The sequence below is a fragment of the Poecile atricapillus genome, chromosome 25, assembly GCF_030490865.1.
Source record: "Poecile atricapillus isolate bPoeAtr1 chromosome 25, bPoeAtr1.hap1, whole genome shotgun sequence".
Classification (NCBI taxonomy): Eukaryota; Metazoa; Chordata; class Aves; order Passeriformes; family Paridae; genus Poecile; species Poecile atricapillus.
The window spans coordinates 3,093,383-3,107,859 of NC_081273.1; the positions used below are offsets into that span (position 1 = coordinate 3,093,383).

Below are 14,477 nucleotides of genomic sequence, written 5' to 3' on the forward strand. Positions count from 1 at the left end.
GCTGTAGGGACACAATATCTGAACCATGATTAATACCTGATCATGGGTGACAGCTCAGGAGCAGCACAGGTGCCACCTGCTACACAGGGGACAACAACAGCAGAGGGAAGTCACCCAGACAGCAGAGGGAGGGTGTCAGAGGAGGATGATGAGTGACAGGCTCCCAAGTGTTGAAGCTGAGGGTGTGGAGGTGCCTGGTAGGCACCTTTGGCTCAAGCACCTGCAGCCCATCAGTGGAGATGCTTCCACCACTGCAGTGCAACCGGGATAAAACCCAACCGAGGTTTCCAGGCAGGATCAATCCATCGGGGTGGTCAACCATGGCCTGCCAGTGATGCCCCCACAGCAACCCCAACGAGCAGCATGCAGAGAAAGCCGTGACTCGATAGCATTCTGCCACAACAGCCGCTTTGACTGAGGGCACCACACGGGACAGGCCACAGGCACCAGGGGACAAGGCAGAGGAATGATGTGATGAGATGAGAACAGCCTTGGTCCTGATCCTCCAATGAAGCTGCTGTCCCGTGAGTGAGAGCTGCAGGAAAAGGCATCTCAGGTGCCTGGGTTTATGGGAGGGAAGGGAAAGACTGCAGGAAAGGACTCTGAATGGAAAAAGCTGATGAGAGAACAGCTCTAGCACTCCCAGCTCCTGTCTGAAACTCTTCAGGCCATGTCACTCCAAGCCAGACCTGCAGGGACCAGCACTGCCACAGACTTATCACAGAGGGTGGAGAAGAGCTCAGCTCCCTCCTCTCCTTCCATGTTCATCCTCCTTTCCTAGGACTCGCCTCTCAGTGAAGCTGGAATAAAGAGGAGCACGTTCCTATGGCTCCAACGAGCCCCGACACAGAGCAGGATCAGTCACGAGAAGGTGCCCTGGGAGCATAAACCATTTCTCTTTATCAGCCTCTATTATTATCACATTAATGGAACCTTCACTGGCAGGATGGATGCTCAAGTGCCCAGGAAGCACTCGTGGCTCTTTCCTGCCCCTCCACAGGAGCAGGGCACTGTGCCGACAAATCCCCAGGAGAATTACGGCTGGGTTCCAGGCGCAGACACGACTATCGGCTCCTTTTTACGAGCCTTCATTGTTATTACCACCTATTTCTTTTTACATTCCTGCCAAAATACCAAACATTAATCTCCCTCACTCCCTGCAGGCAAAACATGGGTAATTGGATTTATATGGGTTAGAAATTTGTTAGATTTTTTTATATATATATTATATATACACACATGCACACATGCACACACATGGGGAAAATAGAAAAGACACAGTGAGGGGATGCACTATCCCATTGGAACTCAGGTACCTACAGGCTGAAGCCGAACCTCCTGCATTTCTGTGCTGGCTGCTGGCTTTTAATTCAGGAGCTCATCCCTCAATGCTGAATTTCACACACTGAGAGTGGATTTTTCTTTGGTCCACCCTTTGCAACGCCCTGGTTTTACATTTAACCAATCCCTTCTTCCACCTGACATTTTTCTTTCCCCCTTCCCAACTTTTCTTTCTTGTCTTCCACTTTCTCCCTTCTGGGCTCCCATTCCTCTTCTCTCCAGCTCCAGCCTGGAGGCGACATCACACACAAGCCTTGGCACACCAAGAGAAGAAAAAGCAAGATGTGTGACATGTCCTCAAGTGCCCCCACTCTGAACCCACCAGCACTGAGGATGGCACAAAGCACCTCATCAGCATCAGCACAATTTGCTGATCTTTTACAGGATGAGAAAAAATATCTTAAATTTACAGCTTACACCACAACAGATGTTGTTCTCATTATCCTCCCCCTCCACAGAGAAACAGACTTGGAGACCCATTTGTATCCCAAGGAACAGGTCCGTCAAGTGAGCATAGTCATGGAAACAACTCATTTTAAGCAAATCTTGGGAAATATTCCTAGGAAAACAGAAATATAAAATGTGAGTGTTTTGCACTGACGAGCCGACCTTGAAGGGTTCTGTCAGGGAAGACAAGACCTACATATCAAATCCAACCTACAGTAAACAACCCATTACAGGCTAAAAATTGTTGACAGGGGCTTTGGGGAAATTATTTTTCTCATTAAAAGAAAAAAAAAAGAGAAGAAGAACAAAAAACAGCACATCCTAACCCTCAAAGGCTGCTCACAAGGACAGAGGAAGAAGTGATAGTCACCGAATCAGATATTTCTTATGAACTGTCTGCTAGGCTGCAGTATCTAAAGATTATCACTTAAAACAATATGTCCAGCTGTTGTAAAAAGCATCCGTGGTTTAGGGCTGAGGAATGCAAGGAGGAGGCAAACTGTGAGAACAGTCAAGGGAACAGAGAAACTCTTTGGAAAGCAGGAATGTGAAAGACAGCCACTGTGCCCCCGTTTGGTTCTGCAGCGTTAACACCTAATCCTGTTCCAGAAACAAAGCCCTGAGCTCCTGGAGGAGTGTGCGTGATCCAGGGGAAGGACAGCTATTACCAGGGAGTTTATTATCCTTGCAAAAAGATCTCTGTTCCTTATAGCACAAGGATTACCAACAGTTCAGTCTCATCCCCAGGAGGTAAATATCACCACTTGGAACTATTTCTGCCTAGTGGAGCTTAAAAACTTAGCGTGGGGGGTGGGGTTTTATTTTTTGCTAGACAAGAGGACCTTCCCAGGGCTTGAATTCTGGTCCTGGGAGATGTGACAGTGAGGGTCCCCTCCTCCCTCTGCAGAGCCCCACCAGCTCTCTGTGTGAAACCAGTTTTGTGCAGCAAAGCCCCCGTGTTGTGGTTCCAGCCTGTGGCTGCAGGACTCCCCAGCTCTCAGACTCCAGCCCTACACCCACATAAAACCTGCCTGGTGCTGCCTCAGCAGAAGGGCTGGCACAGGCAGCAACCCAAGCCTTGCTGGCTGAAGGTGAATTCCTCAAAGATAGCCCTGAATCTCCTCAAAGCCAGACTTTAACCTTCCCCTTGCACAGCAGGACTGTGCTCTTGGAGGAGACAACCAGTGCTGGGGACAGTGAACCACAGGGAACACCAACATCAGGGACAGTGAACCACAGGGTACACCAACATCAGGGACAGTGAACCACAGGGAACACCAACATCAGGAACAGTGAACCACAGGGTACACCAACATCAGGGACAATGAACCACAGGGAACACCAACATCAGGAACAGTGAACCACAGGGAACACCAACATCAGGGACAATGAACCACAGGGAACACCAACATCAGGAACAGTGAACCACAGGGTACACCAACATCAGGGACAATGAACCACAGGGAACACCAACATCAGGGACAATGAACCACTGGGAACACCAACATCAGGAACAGTGAACCACAGGGTACACCAACATCAGGGACAATTGACCACAGGGAACACCAACATCAGGAACAGTGAACCACAGGGTACACCAACATCAGGGACAATGAACCACAGGGAACACCAACATCAGGAACAATGAACCACAGGGAACACCAACATCAGGAACAGTGAACCACTGGGAACACCAACATCAGGGACAACCAGCCCCAGGGACAATGGAGCACAGGGAACACCAGCCCCAGGGACAATTACCCCAGAACAACCAATCTCAGGGACAATCAACTACAGGGACAACAAACTGCAGGAAACACTCTCAGGGTCAACCAACACAGGAACAACCAACCTTAGGGACAATGAACCAAAAGGAGCACCAGCCTCAAGGACAATCAGCCCCAGGGACAACCAGCCCAGGGACAACCAACGACAGTGACAACCAGCCTCTCACTGCACAAGCTGGGAAGTGACCTCACACAAAGCAGCCAGCCCTGACAGGAGCTGGAGACCAAGATTCATCACAAGAGAAGGACACCAAGACTTAAACCTCCCTCCAGCACATCCCTCCCTGACGCCAGCAAGGACAACAGCATTGCCAGGGCTGTGAGGCTGCTCCAGCCCCACCAAGGTGGGAAGGGCACAGCAAGAGACATTGGGTGCCAGCTCCATGGGCTCAGCACCTGCATGTTGGCAGCATCACTGGTGCAGAGGGCAGGGGAGGAAGGATCCCTCCTGCAACCCCCTGACCTTTCTCCAACCACCCTTCCAGCGGCTGCAATATTACAGTGAAATTAGCGGGCACTGTAATTACAACTATCAGGAGCAGATAAGACAAGTTAAATACCAGCTACCTAGGGAGAAATTATTATGCCAGCCAGGAGGATCCAAATGCCAGAATCCGTGGCTGTAATTTCCCTGAGTCGCCAATTACAGCTCTGCCACGCAGCGAGCTCTACCTTGGAAACGGCAGGTATATATTTAGCTGCTCCAGAAAACTTTTTGGGTAGGAGAGGGGGGGAAGGAAGGGGCAGCAATGGAGCAAGTCCTCACTAATCTGCTCTGCGCTAATCCCCACGCTTTTAGCATTTTCACACAAAGAGTGGTGACTCTCTTCCCGCTCCCCAGCAAGGATTTAACAGCAGAGACGTGGCTGCATTAACGCTTCTTTTCTCTGCCAGGTCCGTGGCTGCTGTTGCAGGGCGGCAGGTGAGTGTCACAACCCCCATTAACAGGTAGGTACATGGAATATCAGCGGTTTGACTAAAAAAGAGGCAAAAAAAAATTTGATTTCCTGACTTCCCAGACCTATGCCTGGAGACTGTGGTCCTGCCGCCTGCTCCTGCTGGTTGTGTTTTACTGAGGTCTCGTCGTGTGCTGGAAAATAGACTGCGGTAGGTTATTACACCAAAAGAAAAAAAGAAGAATCAAAGCAGCATTGTCAGAAATAATTAAAACTATAATTGCAAAAATAAATGGAAGAACAGCATCTCATGATGCTTTATTCGGGCTTTTTATTTTTAATTGGAATTGTTCTCACACTCGCTAATTGACAGAATACAACCAGGCACGGAATCTTGGATGCGAATGAGCAAAGCTATCCTGACTTCTTGGTCTCCTTCATGGACAGACAGTGGGAGAGGCCATGGGTTCACCAGAAGCAGACAAGCCCAGGGGATTTGACTTGAAACTCTGCCCTTATATACAGAGATAAAGCAGCTCTGTATTATTTAGTTTGGAAAAAAAGCCTAGTTATACCTGCCTTAGCATTGCCTATGAGTACCCATTCCTGTAATCATCACTGATAAACCACTGCTCTTGGGTCATTTTACAGATGGGGAAACTGAGGATGAGAGCAACAGAGGGGCCTCCTTAAGTCCTGGTGTCCCTGCAGAGAAAAGTCAGTACACCCCATCTCCCAGCTAATCCCTTCAACCTCTAAAATGCACTCTCTCCCTTAAAAAAAACCCCAACAATATTTCTTAAATACAGATTAAACTATAAAGCCTTGAAATTTTGAGCAGCTGGTGGTTTATGTCTTTATGAACTGTACTGATGGCTGCTGTAAAGGTCGGTTTGCCGCCGGCACAGCGGGATGATCCCGTTTCCATCCCCATTTTAACACCGTGGGAATATTTGCCACAGTTTCCCCTTCGGCTCATGGAGGTGCTTCCACCACTGTGGTGCAGCTGAGATAAAACCCAACCAAAGTTTCCAGGCAGGATCAACCCATTGGGATTGTCCAACCATGTTAGTGATGCCCCCACAGCAACCCTAGGATGAGTATCTAACGAGCAGCATGTGGAGAAAGCCAAGACTCGATGGCATTCTTCCCAAAAACAGGAACTTAATCCTTGTGTCCACATCAAATCCCAGCTGGGAGATTAAAAAGTGACCATCCCCAACATCCCTGGTGGTTGCCAGTGTGCTCCTTGTTCCAATCTGGTGAGTAACATGAGTTACTCCTGCCATCTCAACACCTGAGTTTTACGTTCCTGAGTCAGGGAAGAGGCAGTTTGGTTTTATTTTTAACACTACACAGAGAATTTCCATACTGCCTTTAGTTCCCGGGAGAGGAAAGGTGCCTGAGTATTATGGGAATTGTTTGCTCTTACAATAAAAAGGAATGAATTACCAACAATCTCTGCTTTAAACGGAAATTATTTGTTGCTGATCTAAGATGACCTGCAAGTTGCCTGTAGATGGAGCCTGAGTTTCTGCAAGGATTATGCTGAGCCTCCCTCGAAAAAAGGGTGGAGAGCTGGAAATGGAAGCGCCCAAAACCCAATACAGAAAACTCACAAGCAGCCTGAAAATCAGAGAATAGCCAGGTTGGAAGAGACCTCTGACATCATCGAGTCCAACTCAGCCCTAACACCACAACTAAACCATGGCACCGAGTGCCACATCCAGTCTTTCATAAACACATCCAGGGATGGTGTCTCCACTGCCTCCCCAGGCAGACAATTCCAATACTTTATCACCCTTTCTGTAAAAAACTTTTTCCTGATATCCAACCTATATTTCCCTTGGCACAGACTTAGGACTTTTAAGAAAAGCCTCCAGGTTTCCTCCACCACTTTCATGCAGGTCTGCTCGTTCTCCCAGCTCCTTTCTGCAATTCAAGGGGTGGTTAAAGGACTTATCTTGGAAAGCAAAGAGCTTCCACCAACCCTGCAGGAGCCAGGGAGATGCACAGGCTCAGCCCATCTCATGACCAGGGTGAGGGAGAGGACCTGGCCATCCAGACCTAGCAGGACTGGAGCTGATTCTGCAAGAGCTACAAACTGGAGTTAAAGCTCTCGGTTTTTCCAAGCCCAGCTCCTCGGTTTGAGCCCCAAGTGCCATCTATGGAGAGGACAGAAGAGGACACCACCACCTCTTCCTATGGGTGCACAGGAGAAAACACCACTTAGCAATAGCACCACTCACTGGGAAAGATTTCCCAGGGCACAACCTGCAAATAAACATCAGCCCTATCCTCAAGATGTTCCACCTTTGTCCTCCTGCTTTCAACCCCCCACTGATGCCACCCCTTTGGCTTGCTGTGTGCAATTCCCTGCCCATCTCCAGATGCCATGGGAAGATGGAAAACTGCTTGCCACCCAGGGGCTGCAGAGGGGCAGCAGCAGGGAAACAGGGAGAGGAGTGAAGAGAAGGACCACTGGGGAACATCAGTGCAAGGAAAGATGGAGCAAATGGGAGCTGGAGGAAGAAACCTGCCTGCAGCAGGGGAAAACTGGACTTGAAAGGAGGGGGTAAGAGCGTGGAAAAGATGCACTGGAGAGCCTGGGCAGGAGCAGATGCCAAGGGAGGAAATGGATAAAACCAGGTGCTTTTGGTGTAGGGGCTTCCCCTAAGTGTCAGCACTTGGGGGATGCAGAGTTTCCTATGGAAATGCTAAAATCTCCCACCACTCCTGGGCTGCTTCACAAACATCCCCTCCTGCAAACAGCACTGAAAAGGGGACAGAAGCTTAGAAATAAAAATAATAAATTAATAAATAATAATAAAGTAATAAATAAAAATAAATTAAATAAAAGATAAAGAGGAGATCCAAGTCAGCCCTCTGCTGGCAGCAGACTCGGCTGGACTCGCAGGGACTCCCCAGGGAGCAGGCACAGGCTCCCATCCTGCTCTGACCACCATCAGCATCACCTCTGAGAGCCCCAAAGGCCACACTTCACTATGGAGACAAATTCCAACAGTGAGGGAAAGAGCGCCAGGGCCAAAGGCACCTCCCTGGGGAATTGTCCTTCTTTTAACTGCCTTGCTCACACAGCTCAGGTTAATCATCATTGCAGTTCAATTAGGGAGAGCACAAGGAGACAGAGCCCTCTGCTCTCCAGCTGTGCCACAGCCCCAGGAGCAAGGGGTGATGACAAGCGGGTCCCAGCGGGTCCCTGGCAGGGACCAAGGAAAAGGGACAGCAAAGTCTGGCAGTGGCCATGGTGGGAAGAGGGCAGACAGGCAACCAACGCCTCCCTCCTCGGCACAGAACCCACAGAGCCTCCAGCCAGAGCCTGATTCCCATAACCACCAAACTCTTCCCCCTACAAATCCCACCTCAGTCACAGAAACCAGCCCAGGTGAGCACAGCACCCTCTGCTCAAAGCAGCAGCAGCAGCTCCTCAGCCCAGTGCAGGCTCAGCTGCTCACGGAGAGCGTGACAGGCTCTGCTTGTGCCATCCCCACACCTGGCTTTGGGAAGAGCAGCTGCTCTCTGCTGCAGCCCTGCTCCTCGGGGTCTGAGCGAGGGAGCAGCCAGCCTCGGGTGAGGGGCACACGCTGCTCGCTGGTGCAGGGAGAGCAGACAAACTCCTCCGGGCTCTCTTCCTCCATGCTCACCTCCCACCATCCCCGAGCTCCCTCCCCAAGTCCCACAGCTCCAGGATTAACCGGCCCAGGTCCTCCCGGGGCTGCCTGAAGCACACACAGCACGACCCAAAACCCCAGCCACGCGCTGCCTCCCCACTGCCCTCCAAAAAAAGGCCGGGCTGCTCCCTGCTCGTCTGGCCCGGCTGCTGCAATGCCTGGGGAGAGCTGCTGTGCTACCTGGGCAATGCACCGCGTACACCTGTAACTCATGCAGGGAATGAAAGGGATGCTCGGCTGTGCTGTGCGGCACAGGAGTGACCCATCTGCATATCAGCCGCCTGTGCTTCTCCTACAGCAAACAACGTACGGGAAAGCATCCATCAGAATTCATAAGATGCACCCCTGGAGTAAAAGATTGATTTGATATTAACGGATTCGTGCGGAGACTATAAAGTGATTGAGGCAAACGCTGACACCTCGGAGGCATCGCAGCCCTGGAAAGCCGCTGGCAGCGCAGGCTGGCACCGCTGCCAGGAGCACGGACCCCTCTCCCCTCCCACGCAGGGACAACTTTGGGAGTGTCAGGCAGCACTAACTCACCGTCTGCCACCTAAACCCCTGTGTGTTTCCTCGTCTGGCACCCGCAGCCCCCTCAGGAGGTTGCCAGCCCCGCGCTGCAGCCCGAAAAGCACCGGCGCATCCGTCCCTCCAAAACCGCTCCAACGGGGTCACCCCACCACGACGGCGACAAGCTGCCATCCACAGTGTCCCCTGCCACCACCGGGACAAACCCCTGGGACACGTGCAAAGTCTCCAGCTGGTCCCAGGACCCTCCGGCAGCCCCGCCGGGCACAGAGCATCCCCCAAAAAGCCGCAAGCAGGACCCCCCCGTCCCCCCAAAGCCCCCGTGCAGCTGCTCCTACCTGAGCGTGGCGCTCTCCCCTTGCCGCACTGTCACGTTGTCCATGGCTTTGGGGAAGGTGGCATCTCCGCTGCGCACGGGCACTCCTGCGGGCACAAGGAAGAGCAGCCTGAGACAGAGGACGACCAGGCACCTCCAGGGCAGGGCCAAGCACCCACCGACCCCCATCCTGGGCAGCGGGGACTTTTCCAACAGGCAAAAAACACACCCGACAAGGCGAAAAGGGGGAAGGGGTGGGTGGAGAGGAGGGATGGGGGGGAGCAAAACCACCGGGGCGAGCGCTGCGGAGCTCCACGGAGATCAGGAGAGCCCCCGGCAAGGCTGGCTGCGAGCGCTGAGCCTGCCGAGCGGCATCGGAGGGAGTCCCGCTGTCCTCGGGCGAGGGAGGAGGACGGGAGGGCCGGGGGGAGGAGGAGGAAGAGGAGGAGGAGAAGGTGCGGAGCACGAGATGAAGGTCACAGATGTGTGGCTGCTGGAGACGCTACTTTCAGCTGCAGCTGGGCAGGCGCTGCGGAGATCTGGCATCAAAAGTTTATAACCCACGGAGGAAACGTGAGTGTCTGTGAAAGGAAGGGGAGGGCGGCATCGGCACCGGAGGGGGGAACACAGCGGGCCGGGGCTGGGCTGTTCTCCGGCTCTTGTGCTTTTGTTTAAATCACAGAGGGAAAGGAGAATTTAAAAAAAAAAAAAAAAAAAACCCCAAAAAATATTAAAAAAATATATATATAAAGCTCCCAAAATCCCGGTTCTGTCGCAAGATCGAAACTTCCCCGCGGAGCTGCAGGCGATGTCCCCGATGCTCCTCGGCTCTGCCCAGAGGGTCCCGGTGGCTGCTCAGGCTCGCAGCGGGGCGGGGGGTGCGCGGGGGGGCGGCGGCGGCAGCACCCCGGCCCCGGCCGGCAGCATCCCCGGGGTTGTCATGGCAGCGGCTCCAGCGCTGCCCGGCGCCTCGGCTCCCGCACGGCCCGAGCCCCGCACACGGGCGGGCGGGAGGGCGGCAGCGGGGCGGGATGCGCAGGAGGACACGCACATTAACCCCTGCCGCGCCGCGCTGCCACCGCCCGAGGAACCCCACCCCCCCCCAACCCTTCACCCGCTTTTCCCCGCTGCAGAGGGGGCTGTTCTCGCACCACGCACCCCCGAGCCTTCCCCAAGAGCTGCAGGCTGCCCATACCCTCACCCACCCCAGCGTCTTTCCCCCGTATCCACTTGTTGATGCATATCCCTGTGGGGATTGGCTCTGCTTTTCTCTCCCTGAGAGAAACAGGGTCCTGTCCCCACATCCTTGCCCCATGGGATGGTGTAAGACAAAGCTTCTGCCTCTCCTGTCCCTGCTCCCTGACACTCAGATCCTTGAATTAGGATGCCCAAGGCCTTTCCACCCCACCACTCAAAACACTAAATTTCAACAAATTTCCTCCTCCAAATTTCCACCCACAGACCACCATTTATCTCCTCAAAGAGCAGCTGAGGGCACCAAGATCTTGGTGACCATCCAGACACATCTTTTTCAGAAGAAAACTAACCCCGTGCTGCCAGTGTTCCTCACACAGTTCCTCACACTGAAACCAGGCTGGACCTTGGCTGGGTGCTTCCTCCAAAGCATCTCCCTCCTCTATTGATGTATCCCAGGAAACCTGTCCCTTCCAGGGGCTGGGGAAAGGAAACAGCCACCAACAAAGGAGTTTCAGCTAATTCAGGACTCTGTTCTCATCCAGAGATCCAAACACAGCTGTTAGAACAGATAAAAGGGTTTTGCAAGGTGTTTTCAGTGATCCCAAGTGCAATTTTCAGCAGAGCGGGTCCCTTGTATGTGGCAGTGGGACTCAGTGACCCTAAATCCCACTAGCCACGGGCTGGCACTGCAGAGAAGGGTGCTGGAGCCCAGCACCAGAGGGTGCAGCTTGGATAACCAGGACAGCCTGGGAGCCCAGGGAAGCACAGAGAAGGGCAGGGCTGAGTTTTCCATCAGAGAGCTCTTCAGCTGCTGGAAAGTTGGTTTAACCCTGAACGTGCAGGTTGGCTGCTTACATGCCAGGGATTCTTTGAGAGGGGGAGGATGGGAGAGGAAGGACACTCCGTCTCCTTCCTGAGCTGCTCCACTCTGGCACGGAGGAGCTGGGTCTGATGGAAGAGAGGGAGCAGCAGGAGCCAGCACAAAGCCACGGCAGCCCCCAGCAGTGAGACCACAGGCACTGCTGAGCCTCACCCAGCAGCAGGATTAGCTCCAGGGGACAAGGATGCTGCAGGGACCACAAGCTCTGCTGGGTAAAATGGTGTTTACCCCTTGGGATAGAAGCTGTAGACGTAGAGTGTGTGTAGCACAAAGCCTGCCAGAGCCAGAGCAATCCAGGAGAGGGAAGATTTATAGGGGAAGAAAGCCTGTCTGCCTCACAAAGAGACTCTGAGATTCTGAGAGAGCCATGGATCCACGAATAGATGCAAAGGCAGGGAATAAATGGACAGACAGAGCTGCTACAGACAGGTAAGAGGATATGGGGCATCAGGGAGGGCAGAGAGAGAGGGCTGGAAAAATAATGTGATCCATATTTTTGTAACTGGGTAGGGACCCAACAGCCTGGAATGGCTGTGCAGGAGACATGGCTCAACCATGCTCATCCCAGAGGTCACTTTGGGCTACCCACAGCGCTGCAGGCAGCCAGGTCAGCCTCTCCTGGCTTGGCATTCTGGGCCACCCCATCAGAAAAATGTCCCAGTCCCACTACTGGGGTTAACGGTACCTCCCCAGTGCCATCAAATGAAGGGAGAGAGATGGGATGTGGGAGAGAAAAGGGCAAGGGAAAAGAACTTGAAATCCAAGAGGCTGCAAAATTTGTGTGAAACACAAACTCAGCAGACAGAGAGGCAGAGGCACTTTTGCACCGACACAGTTGCAGACCTGAGGTTGCACAGGGTGGCTTCAGTTCAGGTCCATGGCTAAAAATATCGCCTTGCTGAGAGGGACTCAAGGCTGGCACAGGCCCTGGGGGCACCAGGCATATGGCAGTGGCGGATCCTGCTCCTCACAGTGACGTTAACAAGCCCTGACCTTCTCTCATCATCCCAGAGGCTCAGAAAGAAACTGAGCCGGCAAGGACGAGTCCCTGCACCTCCCAGCCGATTGTCAATCTCAGCTTTTATTAGTGGTGCAGTTTGGCCTCCCTCTCCCTCCGAGATTTCTCCCTCGTTGCTCTAATCAGGAGCTTGCAAATGTCAGGAGTACAGGCCTGGAAGTAATTAGTGAGGGACCAGAGCCTGGGGGCCGTGAGGCAGCTCAGCCCCAGCGCTGCTCCAGCATCGTACTGGGAAGCAGCCTGCAGCCACTGGGACCTACGGATGGCCACCCTGGGTTTCATTCCCCAGCCTCATTCCTGCTCCCAGATTATTTCCTCTTTCTCCACACAGCTCAGGGCACAGTGAAATGCTCACTGTGCAGCAGGGAGTGAGTCCAGCTCCCTTGGGATCAGTGCAGTGAGGGATGGAGTGACTGCAGTGCCACTGGGACGCTGCACACTTGGCCAGCAAGTGCCACCTCCTCCTCTGGGACACTGCCTCTTCCAAAAGAGATCCAAGGACCATTTCTCAGTCTTTTTAAACCTGCCTGGGTAGGGGAATGCAAGAAAACATGGAGACACAGCCACACCACTGAGATGTGCTTGCTTCACCCTAGGACAGCAGCTTTTCCCTCAGTGGGCACAACAAACCATGTGCTTGTCACAGTCCTCAGCAGGAAAAGAAAACTAAATCTTAAGGCAAAGATAATAGGAAAGAGCTTTTTTTTTTTTTTCTTTTTTTTTCCCTTTCTCTGAGGTGAACTTCACTGTCTTTTAGCTGTTCAGCTTTGTTCAAAACAGAAGGGGTTAATGCTGCACCCAGGAAAGCAAAAACCCAGCAGAGCTGTAGGGAAGAGCAGTCCTTGGAGGCTTTGTGCTTGTTTAATCAAAGAGCAATCTTTGCTCCCAGGGATTCGCCCTCCAGCACCAGTGGAAGTGGAAGTTCTCCAGATCTCCCTCTGGAAACCCCAGACAAGATTTTCTGATGACAACAGCTCCTCTCTGGTCCCAGCTGGCAGACAGCCTCTGGCCCTTTTTTCCCCAAACTGGGCTCTTTTAAGGCATCTCTCTCCTGGGGCACGGGGAATTTCAAATCCTAAGCATCTTGGCCACCCTACCTGGCCAAGGCATATGTGACACTTCCATGGTGAATGTGGAGCTGTGTCTCGGTACCCTGCACCATCCAGATGGTGTCTGGGCTCGGGGCTAGAAGATTTTTAACTAATTTCTTTCCACACTATTATCCCCTCCTCCCTTTCCTCCCACCCCCTCTTTCTCTCCCTCCTTCTCTCCATCTGTCCCTACCCCTTTCTTCTCCACCTTTCTCTTGCACACTTGCAGCTGCTAATTTTTCCCCGGCATATTTGGCAATCCATCCCGACACCTCTTCCCCCACACCCCGCCGCCCCTGCTTCGTGCTCTTCCCGTTTGCTGCCCAATATTGTCATTTCTTCACCCAAAAGAGACGGCACGAGCACAGGCAGGAGGAATATACACCCTCCCCATGCAGGGAGAATCACATCTCAATATCCTGGGATAAAACTGAGCACCCATCAGTTTGTGGGAGGGGGTACAAAGCAAAGCATCAGCTCTTTCCCAGGTGGAAAGCCTTAGGAATGGGATTCTGCACTGACCACTGACCACTGCCACACACACACCTCTCCCTCTCTCAACCTCAGCCTCTTCTCAGCAGAATTTATTTATCCCACTTAATTTTTCCAGTTGTTTTATCTTGTTTTATCTTCACACTAAATCAGGCTCTCTCTGCAAACGGAACTTTTATTTTCCGTGCTGTTACATTTAATGCTTTTTATTGCATGAATTTAGCAAAAGACAAAAAAAAACCAAAAAAACAAAAAACAACCTGCTGAGGTAATTGTGGGAAAAAAATGTGACTTGTTGTTCACATTGATCGTGGTGCTTGAGCTCCAAGGGCAGAAAATCCGGACTGGAGGCTCAAGCTCCTCACTTACACCTGGCTCAGGGCTGGTTTAGCAATCAGTGCCCAGGCAGCCCCTCCAACACCATCCTTGTGCCCAAAATGCACACACAGATCCTTCCGTCTTCCATAAAATCCCCCCAAGGCCACACAGACACAGCCTGGAGTCAGGATTAGAGCGTGGGAAGGCAGGTCATGGTTGAGCAGGACCCACAGCCCAGGCATCCCTGGGGATTTTAATGGGATTACTCTACACTCAATGCTCAGCCACGATCCCCAGCTGAACCCCAGCATATGGCACCTTTAAAGCGTGTGTAAACCTGACAAGTGAAATCCAAAACGGAGGCAGCTCTGCAGACACCCACCTGGAGCAGTTTGAGCAGCCTCCTCCTTACACCAAATATTAAAGGAATAAAAAACACCAGCGCTGAAAACACCCAGCGCTGCTCAAGCAAAG

The 14,477-nt window shown here is 52.4% G+C and overlaps 1 protein-coding gene across 4 annotated transcripts in view; it reads right to left on the reverse strand.

Moving 5' to 3' along the window:
• LOC131588347 (opioid-binding protein/cell adhesion molecule homolog) overlaps positions 1-14,477 on the reverse strand; it is a 296,092-nt gene that overhangs the window by 99,440 nt on the left and 182,175 nt on the right. For 2 of the 4 annotated variants that reach the window (XM_058857151.1, XM_058857150.1), the window contains exon 1: positions 9,030-9,577. In XM_058857151.1, the coding sequence (XP_058713134.1) occupies positions 9,030-9,196 (167 nt within the window). In that variant the 5' untranslated portion in view covers positions 9,197-9,577. Of the gene's footprint in view, positions 1-9,029; positions 9,578-14,477 lie in introns of those variants that run through there. The other 2 variants (XM_058857154.1, XM_058857153.1) reach the window with 2 other exon arrangements.